The sequence below is a fragment of the Pongo abelii genome, chromosome 3 (assembly GCF_028885655.2).
Source record: "Pongo abelii isolate AG06213 chromosome 3, NHGRI_mPonAbe1-v2.0_pri, whole genome shotgun sequence".
In the NCBI taxonomy this organism is placed as follows: Eukaryota; Metazoa; Chordata; class Mammalia; order Primates; family Hominidae; genus Pongo; species Pongo abelii.
Window position 1 is genome coordinate 197,083,039 of NC_071988.2, and position 26,867 is coordinate 197,109,905.

A 26,867-nucleotide genomic window follows, 5' to 3' on the forward strand; every position below is an offset into this window, starting at 1 on the left:
CTGGGGACTGGCACAGCTGGAGCCCAAAGGTCAGGGATCCCTGTGAGTCACCAGGTTTATTTACCCTAACTGGATGAAACATCCAAGTGTGCTTCTCAACAATAAAAAATATTGGAAAGCCCTTCCCCAGAATTCCAGCCATCAAATCTCACCTATTTCCAGTTCTTATACTCCCACCTGTATATTTATTAAATTGATATCTCATAGGCATCACGTTCACTATATATATCTAGAACTTAACTCACGATACTTGTCCACAGGACTGTTCCTTTTCTTGTATATTCTATTTTTGTCGTGGCACTATAATTCTCCAAGTTACTAAAGGAATAAATATGATTATCTTACATTATTCTCCCTTTTTTTCACATCCAATCAATGGACAAGTGGTTTTTTTTTTTTTTTTTTTGGTCATTTCTAACTGTGTTTCCTTCTCTCTGTTTTTGAAACGTGCTATAGCATTGATCACATACTATGCTCTCTGAAGCCAGTTTTGCCTCTCCTCACCGATCAACACATTTTCTTCACAGTTATCCATATTATTTCTCTCTTTTTTTTATTTGTGTTCCCAAATTCTTGGCATGCTTTTTTTTTTAATTTTTAATTTTAATTCTTGTGGGTACATAACAGGTATATATATTTATGGTGTACATGAGATTTTTTGATACAGGCATGTGATGTGTAATAATATCATGTAAAATGGGGTATCCACCCTTCAACTATTTCCATATTACTTCTTTAGTGATATTTCTGAGACATTCTGACCATGCTCCTTTCCTACCTGTCACAGTCCTTTTTGCTTCAGTGAAGGTCTGAGTTCCACAAGGCAGAATGCATCTGGAGCCTCTGGACATCCTTTAGAGATGCTTCCAAGAAGTTCAGCATGCCACTTCTATTTACAACTTCTTGGCCAGAACTTGGCCACAGAGGCACACAAGCCTGCCAGGAAAACTGCAAAATCTTTAACATCTTGGAAGTGTCTTTAAAGAGAAGCCTCTTCTTTCTGATAGCTAAAAAGAAGCCAGAATGAATGAAAGCAGAGCATCTATGTTCGATCTCAAAGAAGCAATCCCACGTTAAGGGTGGCAAAACAAGAGAGAAGGATTGGCAACCCCCATTCCGGCCTTGAGCTGTTCACTTGCATGGTTTTTCTTTTCCTTTCTTTCTTTTACTGTTGAGAGGGAGAAAAATCTTTCTTAAACCAATGTTATTGTGCACTTCTTGTCACTCACAAATGAAACTAATCTGTACTAAAACAACAATAAGAGGCTGGTCTGTTCATCCCTTATTTACTTTCTTGCCATTCAACAGCCTTCATTTCTACTATACAATGAATTTTAGAAACAAAGATCGATAATCTGGCATTAAGGTTACTAATATATATACTTTTTTGAGATGGAGTCTCGCTCTGTTGCCCAGGCTGGAGTGCAGTGTCACGATCTCGGCTCACTGCAACATCCACCTCCTGGTTCAAACAATTCTCCTGCCTCAGCCTCCCTAGTAGCTGGGATTACAGGTGTGTACCACAACACCCGGCTAATTTTTGTATTTTTAGTAGAGATGGGGTTTCATCATGTTGGCCAGGCTGGTCTTGAACCCCTGACCTCTAATGATCCACCCACCTCAGCCTCCCAAAGTGCTGGGATTACAGGTGTGAGCCAGTGAACCTGACCAAGGTTACCAATATTTAATTAAATATGAAATTATAGCTATAATGCTAAGTATATATTTTCTGCTAAAGAGAAATGATCAGATTTTGACCATGTTAGTTTTTAAAAATTGTAGTTGGCTAGAACAGCTCTACACTTTACATTTTAAAAGTAGCATATTAAATATAATCACTCAGTCTGTAGAAAGGTCACTCAGTTCTTCAAAGAAAGAAACAAGATCTAATCCTGAGTCTTATTTCTCCAAATTTATTCTTATTTTCACATGGCACACAAGTGAATGAGGAGAAGCAATAGAATTCAAGGACAGTTAATTTAGAAAACATCTAAAATAAACGAGCTATTTCTTATAGAGGCATATATCTCGTCTTTTTACTACTATGTTTTTGAAATTTAATTCTGATTTTTCTCTAGGAATTTGAATTTTTTTCATATCAAGATTTTCCAGTGTAATATTTGATGTGGGATTATATTTATGATAACTATACATATACCCACAGGGAATGATATGTACTTTGCCCTTTTGAAATAGAGCAAAATTTTAGATTCACAGTTATAACTTAGGGGGAAATATTTAGGCTACACATAAAACCTAATTCTCCACTATAGTCTCAGGAGGCACCAGCAAAGGTCTGCAGCAGAGTCAATGACTTTGATGATTCTCACCCTATTTAAGATTTGCAGGAAGAGATACCCTAAATTTCAGAGATTTAAAGGGAAGAATATTTTAGAATCTTTTCAGGTGTTTTAAGGTCTTTACAAAGAAACAACATAAAGCAGAAGGAAGATTTCTAATAGTTCTACCTTTATAATCCTCTGCTGCTTCTATTCTTACCAATAAATAAAACAGGAGGCAAGTTAAGGACACACAGGTCCATTTATTTGTGCTAGACAGTAGGATATAGAAAAAAGAAAAGTCTCTTGGTATTTTAATAGACTAAATGTAAGTTACTTCTTATAAAGGAATGATTTATATGGAAAATATTTAATGCATATTAGATTGTTTTGTTATTAATAAGAAAGTAATTTATAAAGGCAGATTGTCTCTAAGTTCTTTGGGTTAGGATTTCATTACACACTTCCATCTTTATCACTTATCAAAAATGTAATCATTTGTTTATAAAATCAAGAAACCTTATATGTCCCTTTTTTATTGGATGTTTGTCTTGTTTAACCTACTAATAATTAAATTTCCATCTTTAAACTTCTGATAAGTAGAACAAACTGATTTTAAATGATGGAAATTAACAAAAACATGTGTATGTTGACACCAATTGGACAAGTGAATATAGAGTGGCTTATTAGAATATGTTCTTCCCTTACAATCAAGTGCTGACAATGAAAAATTTTGTAACAGAGAAAATTATTTGAATAAACATTTGCTGATATTTTATAACTCCCTTGAAGAGTCATACAGATTTTCCCCAGCAGCTAGTCCTAACACAACAATACAGCGTGGATTTATTTGAAAAGAAAACTTGAGGGCCCATGTGGAAATATCTCCATGAAGTTTGCCATATTCTCTATTCCACATGGAAACTGTGGCCTGTGCCAACAGTGCTTTTCCTGCCCATTCAAATTCCATCCTCTTTTCTGCCCAAATTCCATCACCTGCTTAAGATTCATTTAATATTTCCTCCTTCTTTATAAAGAATTTATACTCCTTTCCATTCCAGAAAAAAATATTTTTTCTCAATATTTATCATTATTACTATTTTGGGTAGTTATTCACAATTATATTTTCAGTTACTGTCAGCAAAGAATCATCACTCATCTACCTTTTATAGAGACTCACAGGATTAATACATAAATGTATGTAAACAAAGAGACAAATGTTCTGTGATACCAATGGTTCTACATCTATCTAGAGAATTGGAAACTTATTAGAGATTCTGATCCCAGAACTCTGATAGGTGCAATAGCAGAAATTCAAGTATGATACCTTGAAAATATGCATCATTTATTTGATTAATATTTAGCATTGTCATTTAGTTATGCTTTCTCTTTTCAGTGCAAATATCTTTTTTAAACTAGATGATTACATCATACATTGATTTAAAGATACACCTTATATATGAAATAGCAATTTTCTACAACTATTATGGTATGAAGCGTTATTTTAGTCGAAAATATTTAAAAGAGAAACCATCACACATGAAAGCTGACTACTGCTGAAAAGAGTAGAGTTGGGAATTGTTTCCAAATAAGAACAAGTAAGGCATAAGTGAGTAAGAAAATGAACATTTTTAGAATATTTTTTCTAGACATTTTTCCGTGAAAAGGAGAGATAAGAGGCAAGTGGAAAATATATTACCACAGACACACAAAATTAGGAATAAAGAAAAATAAGCTGCACCAAATTCCTCATCAAATGTTCCCCTGAATGTTAGAAGCACAGAATGATAACATAGTAATTTTGGTTATGCCTGGAGTTATTTATCTGAAATTGTTAATGTGCTTTAGAAAAGAAGAAATAGTGCTTCATGCCAGAAATTAGTGAGCCCTTTCAGCATGCTAGACACTCTTTTAAGCCCAGCAGATAAAACTGGGAATGTATTTTGGTCCCTGCCCTCAAAAACTTCACAGTTTGAGCTAGATAGAGAACTCAGACAGTGGCAATAGCCCTGGGATATGTGACATTGGCACACAGAGGAAGCATCCTCACCTAGACCTTAGGGAGACCAGAGGCTTCTTAGAGAATGTGAAATGAGTTAAACAGGAATTAGCCAGGCAAAGAGATGGGATTCACATTTTTCTCCCAGTCATTTGATGCAGGACATTTGGGTAGTCATTTCACTGAGTCTCAAATCACTTATCTTCTTAAGGCTTCCACCTAAAGTATTAGATGACCAATCCAACACACTTCCCCCACCACCCACAGAAAAGGCAAACATTACTTGCTGGTGATTTCCTCACACCCTACTGCTATGGTAATTACATCTATTTTATTTTCATTAGTAGTATTTTACTTGTTGCCACAATTAGCTGCCAATCATTTTTTTTTAAATTTCATAGTAACATTACTGCCAGATTTTTGTACATATTTCCTAACTCCTGAACTGGAGAATATCCAGAGCTAATATCAGGACCAACTGTTGAAATCTTGCTTTATAACTAAAAGTTAACTTTAAGAAGGAATGTAAACTTTTTACATGTATTTGACATTAAACACAAAGTCAACAGAGTCTAAACCTAGTCAACAGTGTATAGAAAAACAAATGACATAGAAATGAAAATATTTCCAATATTATTTTTAAAGTTATTTGAATAAAATTATGATATGACATTAGTAAGAGCAGCAATGTCTATGGAGAAAGTCCAGTGGCTTCTTGGAACTATATGCATTTATGGAAAAATATACTGCTAAAGTTCTCTAAAGCTTTTAAGACTAACTTATTTTACAGAGTGTCTTACTTGTTTATTATAAGAAGCTGCAAAGCCCTAGTAAAATTCAAAATAAATAAATACTTTTTTATGGTTTTATTTCTATGTCATGACCCAAAATTGTAAATTATATGACCCTAGTCAAAGTAGCATCATGAAAGCATAGCAACCAGTATAACAAGGGGTGGTATCATCCCAAGGTGGGTGGGCAGAAGTTTTTTCTTGGGGGGATAAAAAGCCTTACTATTTTTATTTTTAAAATAAATATATAGAGAGAGTACATAAGAAAATACATGATGTATCTGTGGTATTACAATTTCATGGAAGTCAGTTACAAAAAATGTCTACAAAAGGTGCTTTAAGAGGCAATAATGAAAAAAGTTGAGAAATATACATTACATTACACAATACAAATGCATTACAAAATACAAATTCAGTTTTTCATGGGGCAAAGAACCAAACCCTTTTCTTTTCCACTAGATGCTGCCAATTTGTATCTGTTTTACAACCTCTTCTTGAAGTACGTAATATTTTCTAAGGAGACTGTTTGATCCTATAAACTTTATGAGATCTTGAACACAATACTTCGTTTTTCTCCACACGATAACACAACTAAATGAATTCAAATCTAAAATCTTAGAAAGATGTGACAGACAGGCAGATGTCATCTCAGTGCTTATATATTATTTGTTGAGCATGCATGACATTGAAATAAACATTATGGAGGTAAAACAAAGACCAGAAATGATTCTATCGCCATGGGAGTTAAAATTTAGATACACAGAGAAAACTTGCATGAAAATCTAAAACACAAATTGGAAACGGATATCACAGGTTCTTCTCTCCACAGTGGTACAGTGTTAAAAGTTGGGGTTTTGTTTCCCCAGTACTTAACACACTGCTTTGGATATAGCCATTGCTCCATACATTATTATAGAAGTTACAGAGATATTCAGGTAGAATGCCACGGGCTCTCTGAAACTAGAGAATCCAAACTTCATGCATGGAGCACCTCCATGGAAAACATTATCATTTAAAATCATGGCTCAAATATAGGCACAATTTTTATGAACAGGATGGTCATCATAAATGGAGAAAATCCCCAAAGAACACAGAAACAAACATTTATGGAAGCACATATAGGAAAAAATAGTTCATTTTGTCTAGGAGAAAACAGAGGACATTTTATTTTTTACTAATTAAAAACAATAAATATTTTCCTTCTGAGTAAACAAGTCCTTATCACTGGGAATTTTAAAGATTAAGGGATGACCACCCGTTGAAGATGTTGTTCAGATATTCCAAAATTTGGGTAGGATATTGGATGGACCAGTTACCTCCATTGTAAGCCCAATCATTCTATGTTGGCTATGGTTGTATAATATTATCAGAAATATATCAGGGTTTGGCCATAATTCCTGATTGGTTATGGCAAATGTTTGTATGTACTCATGGAGAATTCTTCATCGCTTACATTGGAAATGCTGCCATTCAGTAAGCTTTTTCCAGAGATCTTTAAATTGTGTGCTATTCCTAATTGTACCACTGAGGTGATTGCTTCTGTGTATCACCTTGCCTACGAGGTACTAGTAATACTTCCTCCTAAAAGCATCTCTAGTAAGGAGATTCTGAAAAAATTTCAGAAATACATTATGATGGAGCTGCATTGTTTTACCACTGTTTCCTCTTCTGATAACATCTCAGGATTTAAAACTCCATTTATTGAAAATGTGTGTTGTTGCCATGCAGTTGTTAGAATAGCTTCATTTATTGTCACTGAACAGCTCATTCCATGTATACACTGTTTGTTTCTAAACAGTTGGCTCTGTCTTTGAATTTCTGCCTTCACTCCAGAACCAGTTCTCTGGAGTTACTTGTCTTTTTTGGCCATTTCCCCAAGCAAAATAAAGCCACAGGCTGTACCATCCACCTAATAAAAAAACAAAAATCTAAAACTCAAAAAATAAAAACATTATATTTCCACATATACATGTACATACATATGAATTTGAGGCAAGTGGATCCCGAGGTCAGGAGATAGAGACCATCCTGGCTAACATAATGAAAACCTCTCTCCACCAAAAATACAAAAAATTTAGCTGGGCGTGGTGGCACGTTCCTGTAGTCCCAGCTACTCAGGAGGCTGAGGCAGGAGAATTGCTTGAACCTGGAAGGCAGAAGTTGCAGCGAGCCGAGATTGCACGACTGCACTCCAGCCTGGGCAACAGAGCGAGACTCTGTCTCAAAAAAAGAAAAAAAAAAAAGAATTTATTTTTTATAAGTACTATTAATGCAAATATATAAATAATCCTATGGAAAAGGGTAGGAGACAAGTTTGGTGGGCAAATTAAGGAGGCTTTACTAGATATGTTTCATGATATAAGGAAAAGTAGATGATCTACCTTCTCCAAAATAATTCCCTGAAAATGCCCTGAGAAAACTTGAGTAAAGTGTGTCATCTGTAAATATGGACTAGTTTATTAGATTAGCTGCAATTAGAGAAATGCTAATGTTAAGGTCCTCTTGATAAGTGATAGAAAGATATTAATATATGTTATTAATAATAACTGGTCCTTGAGATAAATAGCATCAAACTACGATAAATCTGCAACTTCATCACTTGGTTCTAATAAGCCTCATCTCTACAGCTGAGCTCAGAGATCTCTGAGTACTTTTCCATGTTCTGTTCCAAGTGTTCTATCCTCACCATTGACAAATGTATTTTCCATTCTTTCTTTGCACCACAGTATACTCACCTTTATAACCTTTTGTAAATCTATCGTCTGGCAATTAAATCTATGCAAATATCTGAATTCCTAGCTGATGCCAGGAAATCTAGCTCTTCTGCAAGCATCTTAACCTCAAAATACCCTAAACCAAATTCAATGTCCTCTTTTCCTCCAACTATCCAAATCCTCTACTATATTTAACTATTTCTTTTAAGAAACTACATTTTAAAGAAAAATTCTCACATGGTTTCCAACTTCTAAAACAACCAGATGAAACTTTTATTCTAGTAGTGTGTCATTGTTTCTTTACATAGCTCTTAAATAATTGCTATCACCAATCCTATGACTAATTGTAATTTTGAGGTAAACACTGCCTCTGAAGAAGAACTGATAGGGATATTTTGAGTCAAGTTATAAAACTATTCCTGTAATGATGACTACTCAGTTATAATTAAATTACTTCTTTCTAAATTTTAGCCTTATTCCATTGTGAAGCAATGCTGTGACTCCTCCATATTCTTGTAGTTTTATTAATGTAACTAGCTCAATAGTTGTTGCTAGTAGAATATAGTTTTAAATCATGAACTGTAATTTCTTCAACTGAATTTGACAGTCACCTTTTCCCAATCACGTACTATATATCTGTATCATTCCTTTTGCATAGAATATTCTCTTTATATATCATTTTGCCCCTTGAACAAATATCTTACAAGGCCCACCACAAGTACCAAGGCTTCTTGATAGTTTCGCTTCCTTATATTCCCTAAAATATTGCTATCTGTACTTTTTTCTTTTGTTGTTTGACCCTTTTCAGTTTATTCTAGACTCTAAGTTGCTAAATGGAAAAGGTGACATTTGTTCAATCATCCAAAGCTAAATTGTGCGTAGCACAATTTGTGCACAGAATTTCGTGGACAAATCTTGTTAAATTGCTTAATCTTACATAGTAAACACATAATTGCTGATTGACTTGCCTCAGTACACAGTTGTGTGTTTAAGGGAAGAAAAACTATATAGAAGAGGAAATATTTTTCAAGATGTTCTTTCAATTGGCAGGGCAAATTGCTTGAGGCATTGACTGGACTATGATTCTTCTATACATGGGACAATTTATTGCTATTTTCAGGGAAAAAGGGAAGAATCATGTTATATGTAGCAAAGATTTTTTTAAAACTACATAAAATCGTGCTACACCTGCATGTAGTAAATCATAATAATAGTAAAATTGTATTCCTAGAAATATAGTTTTCTTCAATATCTTACATGGAAAAATAGAGACAACATTAAAAAGGATTCCTCTCATCCTCCAAAACATACCAAAAGCAAAACCAGTAAGCTCTATGCTAAGATATTTCACTAAGGCTTTGATGTAAACCAAGAAAATATTACATTTTTTATTATTATGACATCTGAAATTCACATATTCAAGTTTTGACACAATGTGCCCTAATTTATTCAAGTAGCAATCCTGTGTTGACATGAACTTGTAAAGATGAAAAATTAAATGATATGGCAAGGAAGTAATCAACTTAAATGAAATATTTTCTGCTGCTTCCCTGCTTTTGGAAGTTGTTCTGCAAGCTCTTCATAATCATCACTTATCTGCATTTCAAAGAAAGCTGAACACTAATGTTTTGTTCTTTATTTTATTAATATGATAACTAAAATCCAAAAGCCATAAATTATTACATAAAATAGCAATATCCAAAACAAGTATGAAAGTTTTAAAAACTTTTTTGTAAATATTTTGTAAATTTTTTTCTGCTGCTTTTGCCTTAATAATGCTTATTTACTAAAGTATAGATGATACTTTAGTGCTTTCATGTTTTTGAAAGCACTAAAGTTTCATCTGTAGGTTTGTAAAAATATGCTAGAAATACTAAAAATTTGTATAGTACGATAACATTGCACTGATCAAATTGTGTACTAGTAAGCAACAGAAACTCTTATACATTACTGATAAAAGTGTAAAAACATAAAACTACGTAGGAATACTTGCAGTATCTACCAAAGTTAAACACACCTATGCCTGTGCTATGCTTAGCAATTCCCCTTCTAGAGAAAGTCTTGGACCTCAGCTTCATGATCCCAAAATGAATACATGTATTCACCACAAAAGATGTTCAAAGATATTCATAACAGTACTAACAAACCCTAAGAAATACCCAAATATCCATCAACAGGACAATAGATAAGTTAATTTTGATGTATTCATATAATGGCATACGATACAACAATGAGAATGAATAAGCTATTGCTACATGCAACAATATGGATAAATCATATAAACATAATGCTTATAAAAAAAAGCAGACTCAGAGTAATTATATAAAGTTCTAAAGTGGAAAAGATATACTTATTATATAAGTCAGGAGAGTGATTACCTTTGGCCAAGGTAGTGCCTTGGAAAGGCTTATGGTGGAGGAAGAGGGTGGGGGTGAGTGCTTCTGTGACAGTCACCCCCACTTCTACTTGTTGAACGGTACTCTCTTCACTTGGGTATGTTCCTTTTGTAAAACTTTATCTAGAGGGAAATGTATTATTTGTGCACTTTTCTTTGTGTATGTTGTATCTCAATAAAATTTTTTTAAAAAATCTTCAAAGCCTATGACATAAAAAGTCTGTACTAGTGAATTATTTACTTATAAATATCTGTGGTTTCTGGTTGTTGTTGTTGCCTCCAAATTGCCCTGGTAAGCTGTTCTGAAATTTAAAAATATGTTAGGAATTAATGCCAATACTTTCTTTTGTCTTCATCTTTTTTCTTGTTTCCTTTGTGCTCGATACATCAGGGCTAGAATTAGAGAATAAAGAATCATTTCCAGGAAGACATTTATTTTACAAAATATTTCCAGTAGAGGGAGCTTCCTTTTTTTTTTTTCTGTAGGAAATCCTCTTTTGGGGGTCATCACTAAAAGCGAAAATGCTTAATTTTTTACATGTAATTAAAGTTCTTCATAGAGTGATAAACTACTCTCATCTAAGACTAGTCATGGATAGAGAAAAATTTATTTGATTTATGAATGGAGAAAGAAAAACTTGATGAAGAATATAAGTTATGAAGTAAACTTTTGTATGCTGTATGTCTTTTCAAAAAATTACATTTTTGGGCTACTCATAAAATTTATTTCTAATTAAAATTATTTAACATTAAAAAGATAAATTCTTACAATCACAATCATCCATTTGAAATACTTTTTCATAACTTTTAACAAAATTGGACAAAAGTCAGAGAATCTAATATGAAGATTATTTATCTCAGATCATGTTTTAACAAATATAGTGAATTGCCATTAAACAAATTTAACCTAATTGACCAAAACATTTTAGTTTCTGACTTTAGCTTCCTAAATCTAAGTATCTGTCAACCAAGCTAATCTGATTTCTTTGAAAAAAATGCATTTTACCATCTAAGCCATTAAGAAATATAGAGAAATAATCAATTTATATTTTAACATGAAGTTTGTACTCCTTTACATAATAATTTCAGAAATATAAAAGCTCCATATACTTGGCTTTAATTATTACAAATAAAATTTCTGACAATAATAAGGTCACAAAAATTACTAGATCATATCAAAATGATTTTCACTGAAAATGGTTAAAAATAGTTCAACTTCTTATTTTGGGAAAAATCAATAATTTCAGAAATAATAACCATCACAATCAGTTTCTGTTATATATAGGCAAATCAAAATAATATAACTTTCCATAAGGTAGTTTGAGATACACTATTGGTTTTTATAAGGTAGCCCAAAGATGAAAAATCGACATAGCAATAAAGAATATTTAAATACTTCAAGTAGAAATCAGTAGGCATATACCTTAGTTACTCTAGTTATTTGACTTCAATCCTCCTTTGAAAACGTTGCAAGCCATAAAAATGGAAATCCTATGGTAATTAATTGTAACAGTAAAATAAAATTTATATTGGTGGGTCAAAATTCCATATGAGCAGTACCTTATTTTTACACATTCTTTAAGAACAGGGTAAAATTATCTGATCCTTTGTCTAGTTCTCTTATACTCTTTAAATTATTTTTTTAAGCCTGCCAAATGTGACAGGATCATGATTAAGAAAATGACATGTCATAGAACAATTTCATAGTTTAATGGCTTTGTTATAATATTACTTTCCTCAAGGAGATTATTCCTGACATAGAACATATCTAAAAATCTATTTATGATTTTGCCTTCATGTATTACCTGAGCTAGGTCATTAGAAAATAGTACTTGCAAGGCCCTTATTTTGATTCATTTAACTTAACCTCTGAATATAGCAACAATATTTGGAGTTTCTCTCATCAGTAAATGACTACGGTCTGTATTTCTGCATTAAAAAAAGTAATGTCTCGTTTCTAAATACTAAATGTTTTGTAACTTTCAAAAAAAGAGTAACACCCAAATTATATAATTCACTTAGAAAAGGGGAACTTTAAAAGCAATTTGAGAAGGAAAACGTAGGCTTTTGAAATAATTTTTTTCCTCAGCTGCAAATAACGCAAGATGCCAGTTACTAAAATGTACTAATCAATGAAAAAGCAAATGAGTAGGTCTCAGTAGATAGACTGCTAAATAATTTGGACAGAAAACAATACGATTAAATTGATTGTTTCAACAAGTCAATATAGAATTGCAAATTTCCCGGTCTCATCAATAACAAGTGGTTGCAACGTAATGCACAGGCTTAATGAGTTCTCCAACTGTTAAATCCAAGCGAACTCACCTGAGTAACAGTGCTGCTTCCCAGAAGTAAAATCCCGAAACTAATGTCCGAAAGTGTCTCACGTGGGCCATGATACGGAGAGATATTCACGATCCTGAAAATAGTCTTATCCGAGGCATGGGGAACCAGAAAGACAGAATGAAAATGTACAATCTAACCCCGCATGGTGTTGGTGTAGACTGATGCTTGGGAAGCTTCAGCACCTTAGACAGCTCCCCGCAGTATGCGGACCCCTTCTCAGCATTGAGCAGAAGGGGAGAGTCACAGGGTTATAAATGTGCAGGTGACTTTTACAGTGAAATTACAAAAATGAGTGAGATGAAATGTCTGAAGTGCCTAGCTGCTGGGCAACAGTTCTCTAAAGCTCCAGCAGCAAAGGAAGAATGTTCGTCCTTCCCTGACTGAGACCCAGGATTGGAGGAAGAAGAGCAGCAACAGCCGGAAAGAGGATGCCTCTCCACCTGCTCCAAGCGCCGCCCGCCGGAATCCAGCTCTCCACCTTGGGCTAAAACCCGAGACCCGGAGCGCGGCAAAGGGAAGCGGCGGTGGGGCCGGACAACCCGGTCCTGTCGACCAATCACGACCGCACAGCGGGACGGAGTGACAGGCCACTTACGGCGGTAGGCGGGGCTAAGCGCTTCACCCTTTAACAAAACCCAAACAAACCAAACGGCGTCTGGAGCGAGGTGGGCGGAAAAAGCCACCTGGGAAAGTCAGCGGTTTTGTGGATTAGGTAGTGTAACCCCGCGGGAGGGACCCTTTAGTATTCCCTTCCGGGAAAAGACACACTTTAGGTCTTCTCGGATGTGACACTGTCTGTTACACTCTACACCGAAATGCAAGAGTCAACAGTAAACCCAGACCCTGGTGGAGGGCTGGGGAAGAGAAGACAATGTGGTGCGTGAACGCCCGTGGAACGGAAGAACGAGCTGCTTCTAGAATCCTCTCAAGCCTGGCCAGCTTCTGGCCAGGAAACGTTGTTGACTGGATTTAAGTTGGGTTTCCTTAAGTAATAGTAAGGGTTCTAAAAAGATGAAGGTGTGAAGTCTAAAGAGATGGCTGCTAGAGACGCAAGCCTTCCCACCATTTTTTTTTTTTTTTTTTGTCTTTCCCGTTTTACATCTTCACAGTAAGTTTAAGTGAGAACAGCTAGATCACATGGTACCATAAGGTCCATCTTTTCTCCGTCATGTCGGCCTTTCTGTCCTTCTCTTTCTCTATTCTTTTCCCCCTCTCCTTCTCTGTCCCTGTTTTCCTCCCCTCCCACATTTATTTACTTTGGGTTTTGGATGGAAGACTGGAAAAGAAAAGTGTGTGTGTGTGTGTGTGTGTGTGTGTTGTGTTGTTTATGTATTTCAAAGTAATAGAATTTTTTTAAAAATTAAAACTTCTTTGATCTTTATAGTGGCTCTTATTTACTGTCAGCCATGATCAAATGTTCACTCCTTGAATCTTAGATTTTCCCCCAAAACTTCCTCAGATATTTATTCTGAAATCCCTACTTTCATCTCTTAACTTAGTCTAATGACATGTCAAAAATGATTCCTCATCTTGACACATTGGTTATTCCTGAAATTCTCTGTTTAACTGGAAAGCATAAGTCACCACCTTCCAACCCTCTCATATGAAAAATCTCTCTCTCTACACTTTAGTAAAAAAGTTTTATTTACATTCAGTGACAATAAAGAGTTTCCTGGATTTATTTCTAGATGTTTCTATTATACTTGTCTCTTTTCACATAGTGGTTTTCTGATTTAAATCATAAACTGCCAGAAGTTTCATAAAGAACACCATTGATTCTGCCCAGGAATATTTGTACCTGGAGAAGATTCATAACATTTTTATCAACTTAATTATTCACGATGAATCTTTTGAAGTCTCAGTAAGCACAAAACTTTTTAGTTGATCATTCTTTGAATAGCAGTAATAATTGTTTAAAAATGTACGCGTTAAAAACCTTCAAAACTTTATTTCAAGAATACGTGGATTCCTTGCTCTGCTTAATCACTGATGGGTACTTTTAGAAAAGCTATGCTCTTTAAAAAATATCTTTATATATATATTTTAAAAGTATATTTACTGAGAAAATTAGATTAAATGATCTTGCAGATTTATTCTCTGGCTTGAAGGAGACAATGTATGTTTAAGTCAGTAAATTAATAGATAATATTAAAACTCTCTTTAGAGTAATCTGGAAAATTAAATTACACAATAGCTTAAAAGGCAGGATAATTTTAACTATTTCATCTTGTAGTTAACATAAAACATAGAAATATACTTTATAAAATTAGTACAGATATGAAATTAATATGGATCTAATCCTTTTTTAATATAAAGTTCATATGAAAGAATGGCTGGAATCCTCATAATACTCATTTTTCATAACACCATAATTATTGTCTTCAAATTACTTATCACTCTTTGTTATCATCCTCCTCATTTATTTGTTTGACTTTTTCACTAGAGTGAGGACAACGGCCACTATTTAGCACAACGCTTAGCATATAACAGATACTCAATATTTGTTGGATGCATTAATTATCACATTGGAAACACAATGTGTATTTTCTCTATTAGTAAATGAATGAAGTTGTTACAGTGCATTGGAAACTAGACTAATTAGGTATATTAAAAATTGAGTGATTGTGGTGCTCTGTTTCTTTCAGTTAACATTTGATGTTTAATTTTCTAGTGTATTTTTGTTGAGGGATATTTGTATTGTTTGTTTTAATTTCTATAAGGTCAAACAGAATATTATGCATCTACATATTTTTGGTAGCTATCTTGTAAATTGTACTCTTTTCAGAATAATAGTCCTGATTGAATGGGTAGGCGAGTGAATGTGTTTTTGGGGTGGGGGGAAACTTCTGTGGCTGAAGATTAGATGATCAGCCCATTCATTTACAACTATGCTGGATTCTGACATGGCCAAATCTCAGCTTTACCTTTTGTGGCATTTATTATTGCTTTCTTGCACTAATGAATTCTACTTCACATTATATAGGACATGGGACTTCGGAGCTTAATGGGATATCAATCTTCATCATGCTTAATACTTACTTTTCAAGAGAAAGCAATTGTAGACCAGTGTGTTAGTTAAGTGATGGTTACAAGCCCTCATATCCAGTAAGCTGAAGATATCAAACTTGAATTTGGGGCTTTTGGTACATTATCTAGTTTTTCTTTTGTTCACTACCATGGAGCTATTTTTAAGGCACATTTATTCCATTTTTTCAAAATATATGTACATTGCCTAAGCAACAGAAAGATCAATTTCAGTATAATGATAAAGGTGCCTCTTTTATTTAGTTAGCTTTTTTACATTTCCTCAGTTGTTACTACCAATGATCTAAAACCTGGAATATTTTACACATATTGTTGAGATGCTTTGCTATTTAATAAAAGCCTCATATACTCTTTAAGTCAATGTAGTATAGAATTAATGCTAGTTTACTGAGAGTTGATTGGATTCAGTAGCATTGAATCATTCTAACCATCTCATCAAAAGTTGATATACAGATCAAAATTTCAGTTTAAACATTTAACAAAAGTAATGTTACTTTTGAAATAATTAGAATATTGACATCTTTGAATTAACACTCCCTAAGGTTGAAAGAAAGTTTTAATTTAGGAATCAATCAGAAAGCTGCTTATTTAATATAAATCTAGTAGAGAATAATTAGCCCTATGGCAGGCTTACATATTGTCACTGAAAATATGAGCCTAGTGAACTTACCTTTTGCATAAGGATTGACCTACTGAGAACACTAGAATAATCATGAAATATTATTAGTTGATTAGGTGACCCTCTGTTTTGAATAGCGGGAGAATATCCAATAATTTATTTACATTTGCTTGTCTAGGCTACACAATTTTGTACATGAATCTCAGCAACAGCTTCCTACTTGTTTCTCCTGCTAATCTAATTAAAGCTCCATTGTAAATATTAAGCTTTTTAAGTAAATCAAATGATGCTACTTCTATCCCCAAAGCCCTTTATTTCCAATGCAACAAATTAAGTTCATACTCCCTTTTATAACTCACGAGACTCTGAATACTATCCCATTGGTAATCTCCTGAGCCTCATTTTTTTAAATGTGAAATTGTATTTATTTTTTGTACATTTTGTAGACAGTTTAAACTTTTCAGAATATTTAAATGAGTAATTTATTGTAAAATACACAGAAAATTTATTTTGTTTATTTATTTTAAAAAATATTTATTAAGAGATGATCGATGTTCAGAAAGCTGTAGATATTTAACGTATACATCTTAATGTGTTCGGAGATAAGAATACACCTTTGAAACCATCAACACAATCAATGCTATAATCCTATCCATGACCTCCCAAAGTTTTCTCCCACTCTTTCGACTGTTTTGTTTTTTCTTTCTGTGGTAAGAGCATTTAACATAAGATTTATCTCCTTAACAAATTTTAAAGTATGCAATACAGTACTGTTAATCATAGGCCCTTTGCTGTGCAGGAGATATTCAAAAATTTTTTGTCTTGTATAATTGAAACTTTAGACCTTTTGTCCAATCCTTCCCCAGTTTACTCCTCCCCTATCCTCTGATAACAACCCTTTACTCTGTTTCTGTGAGTTTGATTGTTTTAGACTCCACATATACGTGAGATCATATAGTATTTATCCTTCTGTTGACTGGCTTATTTCTCTTAACATAATGTCCTTCAGGTCCATTCATGATGTCACAAATGTTCAGGTTTTCTTCTTTTTTTGAGGCTAAATAACTTTCCTGTGTGTGTATATATTACCATGAGTCATGGTGTCACAATTGATTTCTTTATCCATTCATCCATCAATGGACACACAAGTTGTTTCCATATCTTGACTACTGTGAATAATGTTGCAGTGAACATGGAAGTGCAGATATCTCTTCAACAAACTAATTTCAATTCCTGTAGATATGCATCCAGAAGTAGGATTTCTGGATCAAATGGTAATTTTAGTTTTAATGTTTGAGTAACCTTCATCTTGTTTTCCCTAGTGACTCTACCAATTTACATTCCCATCAACAGTGTAAAGTGTTCTCTTTTCTCTACATCCTAGCCAACACATGCCCTGTGTTTTTTGATAATAGCCAACTTAACAAATATGAGCTGATATCTCATTGTGGTTTTAATTTGTATTTTCCTGATGACTGGTAAAAGCCATTTTTCATGTACCTATTGGCTATTTTATGTCTTCTTTTGAGAAATGTCTATTCAGTTCCCTTGTCCATTTTTTGTTTGGGTTGTTTTATTGCTATTGAGTTGTTTGAGTTTATCATACATTTTAGATATTAACCACTTTTCAGATACGTGGTTTGCAAATATTTACTCTCATTCTATAATTTACCTTTTCATTTTGCTAACTGTTTCCTTTGCTGTGCAGAAGCTTTTTCATTAGATGTAATCCCACTTGTTTATCCTTGCTTTTTTTTTCCTGTGCTTTAGTGTCATACCCAAGAAATCGTTGCCCAGTCTAATTTGTAGAAGCTTTTTTCCAATGTTTTCTTCCAGGAGTTGTACTGTTTTACATTTTACAGTTAAGCCTTTAATCCATATTGAGTTGATTTTTGCATATAGTGGGAGATCAAGTCCAATTTCATTTTTTTGCATTGAATTTTGATTTTTCCAAAACCATTCATCGAAGAGACTATCTTTCCCTCACTGTGTATTCTTGGCACCCTTGTGGAAGATCAGTTGACCCTATAAGCATCAGTTTATTTATGGGCTCTCTGTTCTACTCATTTGGTCTGTATATGTGTTTTTATGCCAGTGCCTTGTTTCAATAACTGTAGTTTTGTAATACATGTTCAAATCAGGGAGTGTGATACCGTCAACTTTGTTCTTCTTGCTCAAAATTGCTTAGACTTTTTTTTCTTTACTGATTTCCCTTTTCCCCACTATGTATCAGTCACATGAGCTGTTTCTTTTCTCAGAATTTGTCTACTTTAAACACCTGTACTCTTGGGCTTTCTATCTTTGGTCACCTTTCAGCCTTTAACTCACAGTACGGCTATCAGTTTCTTTCTTGAGCACAATATATAATAAAATTTCCCCTTTACTTTTAATTCAGGGTGTTTTTGTCTTCACAGATGAAATATAATTTGATGTTTGCCCGTGTTTGAATACTCCATGAAGATAAGGAAAATACATGTTTGTGTCTAACAGTGTCTGGCATGTGGTAAGTTGTCAGTAAATATACGTTAAATCAATGATTGAGTGCATAAATATTCTTTGTTCTTTGGTAACCCTTTTTTAAATTCCATGCTTACTAAGCTTTTTAACCCATTCTCTCTTCATAAAATTATTTCAGATCTCTAGGTTGTAGTGTGTTTTCTTTGGCCACCGAAAAGTAACTTTGGAGTTTTTATGTGTGCCCTCAGTTCACTCTGAGAGTACTTTATTTATTTGTTTATTTTTGAGACAGAGTCTTAATGTGTTGCCCAGGCTGGAGTGCAGTGGTGCGATCTCAGCTCACTGTGACATGTGTCTCCCAGGTTCAGGTGATTCTCCTGCCTCAGGAGAGTGCCTTGTTTATGAAAAATAAGTTAATATTATCCATTATACTAGAATTTTTACAATTGTAACACTTGTTAAAAAATATTCAAGACACTCTTTAGAGACAATATGGAAGAGCTTATTCAAGGGAGAATATTGCGATAGGTATAGGGATTGCTGCAATGGGTCTTATAGTGTGGTAGAGACATTGGTCTTGACTCTGATTACAAGAGGAACAAATGTGAATCTATGGTCAAGGAGTAGGGGCCGGCGAATGAAAAGTTACTAAGAGAAAACATCAGGGATAAGGGGATTCTTCTTATACTGACTTGACAGGATTTTTATTGAAGGTAAACCAGCATGACAAGATATTGAGGGTAAGGAATAAGGAATTTGATCAGATATCAAGGGTGTTTATGTAAGGGCAGGGGATTTTCACTAGACTAGCCCAGCAAGATTCTTGCTAAAAGTGCGCTAAACAGGCAGAGCCGCTGGAACTAAGGACAAAGCCCAAGGTCAGGGCCTAGTCAGAAAGAAGACTCAGAGGAGCCTGACTCAGGCTTGGGCAATAGCTTAGACTTTTTTGAAGTCTAAATATGGCAATTCTATTACATTGTAGGATAACGTTAATGATGCATCTATTCATGTCCACAGCTTTGGTCAGAAACACACTAAAAAGAAACGTTAAGAACTTACCTATTATAGCATTTTAACTGGATAACAAGTAGGCTGCATATGGAATCACCACAATATCTAATGATATGCTACAGAATTAATAATTTACCTCTATAGAAAAAAATTATAATCGGTTAATTTGTACAGCTAATACATTTTCTGAGTTTTGACTATTAATTTCTAACATAACAACTATCACATATGTGTTTTATAAGACCATTATCACTTCCAGCTTCTTCCAAAATCTCATTTTCTTAACTAATGTTTATAGTATTTTTGCCAGAGTAGATATCCTAAAAGAGGTGCCCATAATCAAAATATCTAAAGTACTGGAAATATATTATTTAAAAAAAAACAACTAAATACCTAGCTGAGATTTCACAGATAAATAATAAAAAATACCCACAGGACCAAACTATTGAAAAGGAATGAAGCAAAAAAAGCAAGTGAGGACTGAAGCGGAAGGGTGCCCAAGGGGAAACAACTGATCTCTCTTCGGCTAGAGCTTCCGTTTTAACTCGAGGCCCACAGAACTGGAGCAATGACTACAGCCCAAACAAAGCCCTAAACACTATGTCTTTTAAAGCCAGCAATCCCTGGGGTGAATAACCACAGGACACAATCTAGAAAAACTATTTATATCCTAAAGGAAAGAAGGAAACTTTTCTGTCTCAACTTTAGCTCTGAATGAGGCCAGCAAAATCTCGCTAAAAAGTCATTCACCAAAAACATATACAGTTTTTGAGCCAGAATTAACACCACCTATGGCCACAGAAACACCAGGTTACAAATATGTATTTAACTGGTGCTGTGATTTTAATGTCCCAGAAATCTGGTAGAAACAACCATAATTCTCCCTGGAGGACTGTATCTTAAGTTCAAGTCTGAAGGGAAGAATTCCCACAGATAAAATTCCAAAGAACATATGCTCAGTATCAAAAACAGAACACATGAAGAAACAAGCTACTATGAATTCGAGTCAACAAAACAGGTAAAACAGAATTTGAAGTATAAAGATTGTAGATATTGGAATAAGTGGCTAGAGAATATAAAGTAAGTGTGTTTGTTAGAAGAATAAAAATATGGCAGGCACTATAAAATTGGTCAGTTAGATTTTTTAAATAACCAGGAGACTGTAGAAGTGAAAATTATTGCAGCTAGAATTTAAAAATTACGGATATTTTTAACAGCAGATTAAGCATGCTGGAAGATAATAAGTGGGTTAAAAGATACATCTGGGGCTGGGCACGGTGGCTCACGCCTGTAATCCCAGCACTTTGGGAGGCGAAGGTGGGTGGATCACAAGGTCAGGAGTTCAAGACCAGCCTGGCCAATATGGTGAAACCCCGTCTCTACTAAAAATACAAAAAAAAAATTAGCCAGGCATGGTGGCAGACACCTTTAGTCCCAGCTACTCAGGAGGCTGAGGCAGGAGAATTGCTTGAACCAGGGAGGCAGAGGTTGCAGTGAGCCGAGATAATGCCACTGCACTCCAGCTTGGGTGACAGAGCGAGACTCCATCTCAAAAAAAAAAAAAAAAAAAGAAAAAAGAAAAAGATACATCTGAAAATTATATAATATTAACCATACAGAGTCAAAGATATTTACAAAAACAGGCTTAAAGACATGGAGAAGACGTTTAAAGACGTGGAGAAGAGATTCATGATTTCTAGCAAAAATTAGATGCATATTAAGAAAAAATATAAATTAAATGGTGATAAGTAAAATATGAAGAGACAATAACTGAAAATTTTATCAAAATGATTAGATATGAATTTTCATATTATGCAAGTGAAAATTATTCCAGCAGGAGAATGGAGAAAAACTACAGCTAGACTGCATAATATAAACTGCGTATGCAGTCTAGCCTAGACTGATAGTATTTCTTGTAAAATACTTATATATGTGACAGTTTTTAACGTTAGAAATTAACAGTCAAAACTTACAGACTGACGAGGCTAGACTGCATAATGCTAATGACAAAGACATCTCAAAAGCTGCTACAGAGCAGAGCAGCTTTTATTATTTTAAAAGAATTAAAAATAATGAATAACAGCTATATACAGTTTATAAGAGTCAAGTATAAACCAAAGGATATTTAGAAGCATAAAAGTAAAAAGAGAGGAAAACACATCAGGTAAATGCTGACCCCTGCAAAAGTAAAATCAATGCAGGGCATTTTAGTATGCTATTCCATAGCTTTTATGATATGAATTAGGATATTAGTTTTGAAAAATATATAATATGATTAACAAATTTGATCTAATGAGAATAGTTAAACAACAATACAACCACAATTTTGTAATAAGCATTTTTTTTTTTTGAGACAAGGGTCTCTATGTCACCCAGGCTTGAGTGCAGTGGCATGACAAAAGTTCGCAGCAGCCTTGAACTACTGGGCTCAAGAGATCCTCCCACCTCAGAATACTGAGTAGCTAGGACTACAGACATGTGCCACCATGCCAGATTAATGTTTTTTGTTTTATTTTTTGTAGAGATGGGGGTCTTGCTATGTTGCACAGGCTGATCTTGAACTCCTGGCCTCAAGCTATCCCCCTTGGCCTCCCAAAGTATTGGGATTACAGGCCTGAGCCACTGCACTCAGACCATAATAAGCATTCTTTTTAAGCATACATTTAGCGTATAGATGCTCAAATTATAGAATTTGAACATACAGACTATAAACAAATTTCAACTAATTTTAAAATGTGCTATCATCCCAGAGAATGAATTTAAAATTGAAATTGAATGAAGTTAAAATGAATAATTATATAATGCAAATTAGGAAATATTTATAACTTAAGGTAATAAGAATACTATATACTAAAAGCCTCTAAAACTGTGATTAAAAAGAAATGGGTATCCCTAAATTGTCATAAAGACTGAAAATTAATGATGCACACAGAGAAATTAAGATGTTGTCATGAACAGCACAATAAATCTCATAAATATACAAGCAAGTAAATATGCATAAGAGAATAAGCAATTAATAAAGTAGAAAACAAAGATAAAATAGATCATTATAAAAGCTAAATGTTTTTAAATAGGGTTTAAATTAGCAAAATTTCTCACAATAATAAAAAAGCAGAAAAAGAGAGAAGCAGCAAATAAATAGTATTGAACACTCAAGTTTGGAAAACAATATGATAGTCAATTATTGATAGCCAGGGTATTTCCTAAAAAATAAAAAAAGAAGAGTGACAATCTAATAAAAGACAAATTTGGAAATATTGCATTAACAGGAATTTAAAAATACAAAATAGGTGTTTGTATAATTAAAGATGTTAAAATTTGGCTGGGCATGGTGGCTCACACCTGTAATCCCAGCACTTTGGGAGGCTGAGGCAGGCAGATCACTTGAGGTCAGGAGTTTGATACCAGCCTGGCCAACATGGTGAAACCCTGTCTCTACTAAAAATACAAAAATAAAAATTAGCTGGGTGTGGTAGTGTGCACCTGTAATTCCAGCTACTCCAAAGGCTGAGGCACAAGAATTGCTTGAACCCAGGAGGCAGAGGTTGAATTGAGCTCAGATTGCACCACTGCACTCCAGCCTGGGTGACAGAGTGAGACTTTGTCTCAGAAAAATAAAAAAAATAAAGATGTTAAACTTTATTTGTAATTAAGGAATACAAATTAAATTATGGGCACAATTTAGAGCCAACATATTGACAAATGTGTAATCATAATACCAATTGTTGCATGAGTGTGGATCAACAGAAACTTATATAGAGCCAATGAAAATGTACACCCATTTTAAAAAACAAGTTTTCTCTACATTAACTATAATCAAGAATGCTAATCTTAATTATATATCCTAGAAAATAATCTGGCATTGGTACAACAGGAAGAATGTTCAAGAATATTCATAGTTTTTAATGGGAAGTTGGCTTGAAATAAATGAAATGTCTATCAATAAACAAAGAAACAATAAGTAAGTAAACGAGTGAAGTATGTTCATGTAGAGTAATATTATACAACAATGAAAATGGATGTAATTCAGCTACTTATTTCAACATGAGTGAATCATAACAACACAATGAAATACACTATAGAAAATAGAGATTTCCACATATAGAAAGTGTTATTGTTTGTGTCAGTTGATTGATAAGTAGCTGTATTAAATACTTTACTGTATAATAATCCCTATATTATCTGTTGACTCATGATTCCAAACTTTAAAAATATTATTTCTAGAGTTTAAAATATTATTGGAGAAATCATACTTATATACCCAAATAGCAAAGACCAAAACAAAACAAACAAAAACATTCGAGGCAATATCTAACCAACAGCTAATATGCTTGGTTCAGATAATATGGATTTTAGGAATTTAGAAAAATGTGAAGCCAGAATAATAGAGTGCAATCTATGAGGAGGTAAGTGATAATACAGTGTAAAAGTTAAGTTAGTTGTTGGAAGGCATATCAAAGACACTAGACCCAGTTTATGTGCCGTACAATTTGAGATTCTGCCCCAGTACTTCAGCTAGTAAATTGCTCCCCTGGTGGAGTGATGTAAACTTTTAATCCTGAAGGATGTGAAACCTTGGTTACTTTGTCCTTGTTCAGTCACGTTTGGTGGATTCGCCAACTTATCTCTAATCTCCAGGCATGAAACAACCAAGAGACAATGCATTGGATCTCCTGGATTCCCAAATACATACTGTAAATTGTATTGTATAGCAGAAATCTTAGCTTCTCATTTTAATCAAGGCTGATTACCATGGCTACATGGCTACTGAAGTGAAGTGACTCTCTTTTTTTTTTTTTTTTTTTTGTCTGCAGATCCACTGGCATGATAAAGGCATGGTAGTTGGCCAGATGGTACATGCAGTTTCTAGTTCAATGGAGCCCTTCCTGTATCTCTAACAGATGAGTTTTCCCTTGACACCAGGAACGATTGCCTATTAGAGACAAAGGTTGTGAAGCTAGGAAGCACAAACTCTCTAAATAAGTGGAGGTTGAAATGAGAAAGTTTGATCCTACTTGTACTCCTAGGTTCCTGAACTCATATGTTCTCAGCATTGGTGTCTGTATTCATTTGCTACGACTGCCAAAACAAAATACCACAGACTGGGTGGCTTCAACAACTGAAATTTATTTTTCCTAAGTTCTGGAGGTTAGAAGTCCAAGATCAAGGTGCCAGCAGGTTTGGTTTCTTCTGAGGCCTTTCTCCTTGGCTTGCAGATGGCCACCTTCTCACCTCGCCTCACGGCGGTCTTCCCTCTGTGCATCCACATCTCTGCTTTCTCCCGGTGGGTCCTAATCTCCTCTTTGTATAAGGACGCCAATCAGATTGGATGAAGGCCCATCCTAAGGGCTTCATTTTAACTTTATTACCTCTTTAAAAACCCTATCTCCAAATGCAGTAGCATTCTGAGGTCCTGAAGGTTAAGGCTTCAGCATATGAATGTTTGGGGAAACACAATTCAGCCCCATACATTGGCAGTTGATTTGGGGAATGTACTGCATCTTGGAGAACAGTACTGCACAGCCACAGGGTGTTGTCCTAAAGCCAGGATATTTGCTGAACCTTCAATGGGGTACTCAGCCATTCTATTAGGCCAAATATGTATAATATGTATTATATAATACCAATTAATCTAATGGTGGTGAGACCATTATTCTGTATTTTGCTGGCAATAGAAAATGTTGACAAAAAGAGTCAAACTCTGTGAAATATTCTAAGAGATTTATTCTGAGCCAAATATGAGTGACCACGGCCTGTGACACAGCCCTCGGGAGGTCCTGAGAACATGTGCGCAAGGTGGTTGGGGTACAGCTTGGCTTTATATATTTTAAGAAGGCATGGGACATCAATCAAACACATTTAGGAAATACATCGGTTTGGTTCAGAAAGGTGGGACAAATCAAAGCGGGGGCTTCCAGGCTATAGGTAAATTTAAACGTTTTCTGGTTGACAATTGGTTGAGTTTGTCTAAAGACCTGGGATCGATAGAAAGGAATGTTCAGGTTAAAGATAAAGGATTGTGGAGACCAAGTTTTATTGTGCAGAGGAAGCTCCCAGATAGTGGACTTCAGAGAGAGCAGGTTGTAAATTGTTTCTTAATGGGACTTAAAAGGGTGCCTGGCTCTTAGTTGATTATCTCCTGGATCTGGAAAGAAAGGAAGGAAAACGAAGGGGGAAGGGGATTCTCTATAGAATGCGGATTTTCCTGCAAGAGACCTTGAAGGGCAATGAAGGTAGGGTAAGGAAATATATTTTGGGGTTATTTTTTCTTTGTCTCATAACGTTATGCCAGAGTCAGATTGAGAAGTAAGTCACAATATATAGGGTCAAATAAAACCTATCTGATGAAAATGGTTTGTAGGGCATGACTCCTTAAACCCCTTAGGTAGGAATTTGCGTAAAATAAAAAAATCCGAGCTTAGTCATCAAAAATTATCTATTTTCTTTTAAATTGAAAACATTTGAAAATCCTTTTGAGGGGTATATTTCAGAATATTTCTTTTTAAAAGTCCGTTTAACTGTCTCATACGCACATATTCACAAACACTGAGAAATTATTTCTGTTCATGAAATGAAAAATGGCATTGTTTAAAATGATTTACTAAATCATATAAGTCTTCAAACTAAAACATATTATTCTTCTCTCTGTAGTTCCTTTTTTCTATCGCTAAATGTATTTGGAATGCTACGTGTTGTTTTCCTGGAGAGCGTCCCACGTGATTCTTAAGTGATTAGACAATGACTAGCCATTAAGCCACTTTTTTTGCTTTATTTTTATTTTAAATTTTAAAATGGGAATATTATGTGATTATTTTTCACTGAAGTGAAAATGCAAATAAATTACCCAAGAAGTATTTTATAGAGGAGATACTTTTGTCGTAGGTATAATACCTTTTAGTGTTTTATGAAAATCCTCATTTGTTTCTCAGCTGGTAATGTGTCAATACGATGTATATGTGAAATTCTAGAGTTGCTTGTGATAATGTTCTCTTTGTTCCCATGACCCCAGCAGTTCCTCCTGCCTAGCCCTTCAGGCTAGAGTCCCTTTATTATTCTATCTACCTCCAGAATGTCATTCTGCAATTTACCCACTTTTATAGCATATAGGCAATCTAGAGCTTATTTAATACATTCAATAGAGTATTCAGGGTAGACAGTTTACCTAAATATGGCCATTATAGGTTGAATTTTGTCCTCCCAAAAGAGATGTG

The 26,867-nt window shown here is 34.4% G+C and overlaps 1 protein-coding gene and 1 long non-coding RNA gene across 5 annotated transcripts in view; one reads left to right on the plus strand and one right to left on the minus strand.

Annotated features, from left to right (window-relative positions):
* Positions 1-12,995, minus strand: part of GLRA3 (glycine receptor alpha 3) — a 208,296-nt gene extending 195,301 nt beyond the window's left edge. For all 3 annotated transcript variants that reach the window (XM_054554734.2, XM_003776547.4, XM_002815301.5), the window contains exon 1: positions 12,504-12,995. In XM_054554734.2, the coding sequence (XP_054410709.1) occupies positions 12,504-12,574 (71 nt within the window). In that variant the 5' untranslated portion in view covers positions 12,575-12,995. The remainder of the gene's footprint in view (positions 1-12,503) is intronic.
* A 190-nt stretch (positions 12,996-13,185) lies between these two features.
* The window catches only part of LOC134761315 (uncharacterized), a 43,143-nt gene continuing 29,461 nt past the window's right edge, over positions 13,186-26,867 (plus strand). For both annotated transcript variants that reach the window (XR_010139816.1, XR_010139817.1), the window contains exons 1-2: positions 13,186-13,632; positions 18,603-18,691. This is a non-coding gene — a long non-coding RNA (uncharacterized LOC134761315). The remainder of the gene's footprint in view (positions 13,633-18,602; positions 18,692-26,867) is intronic.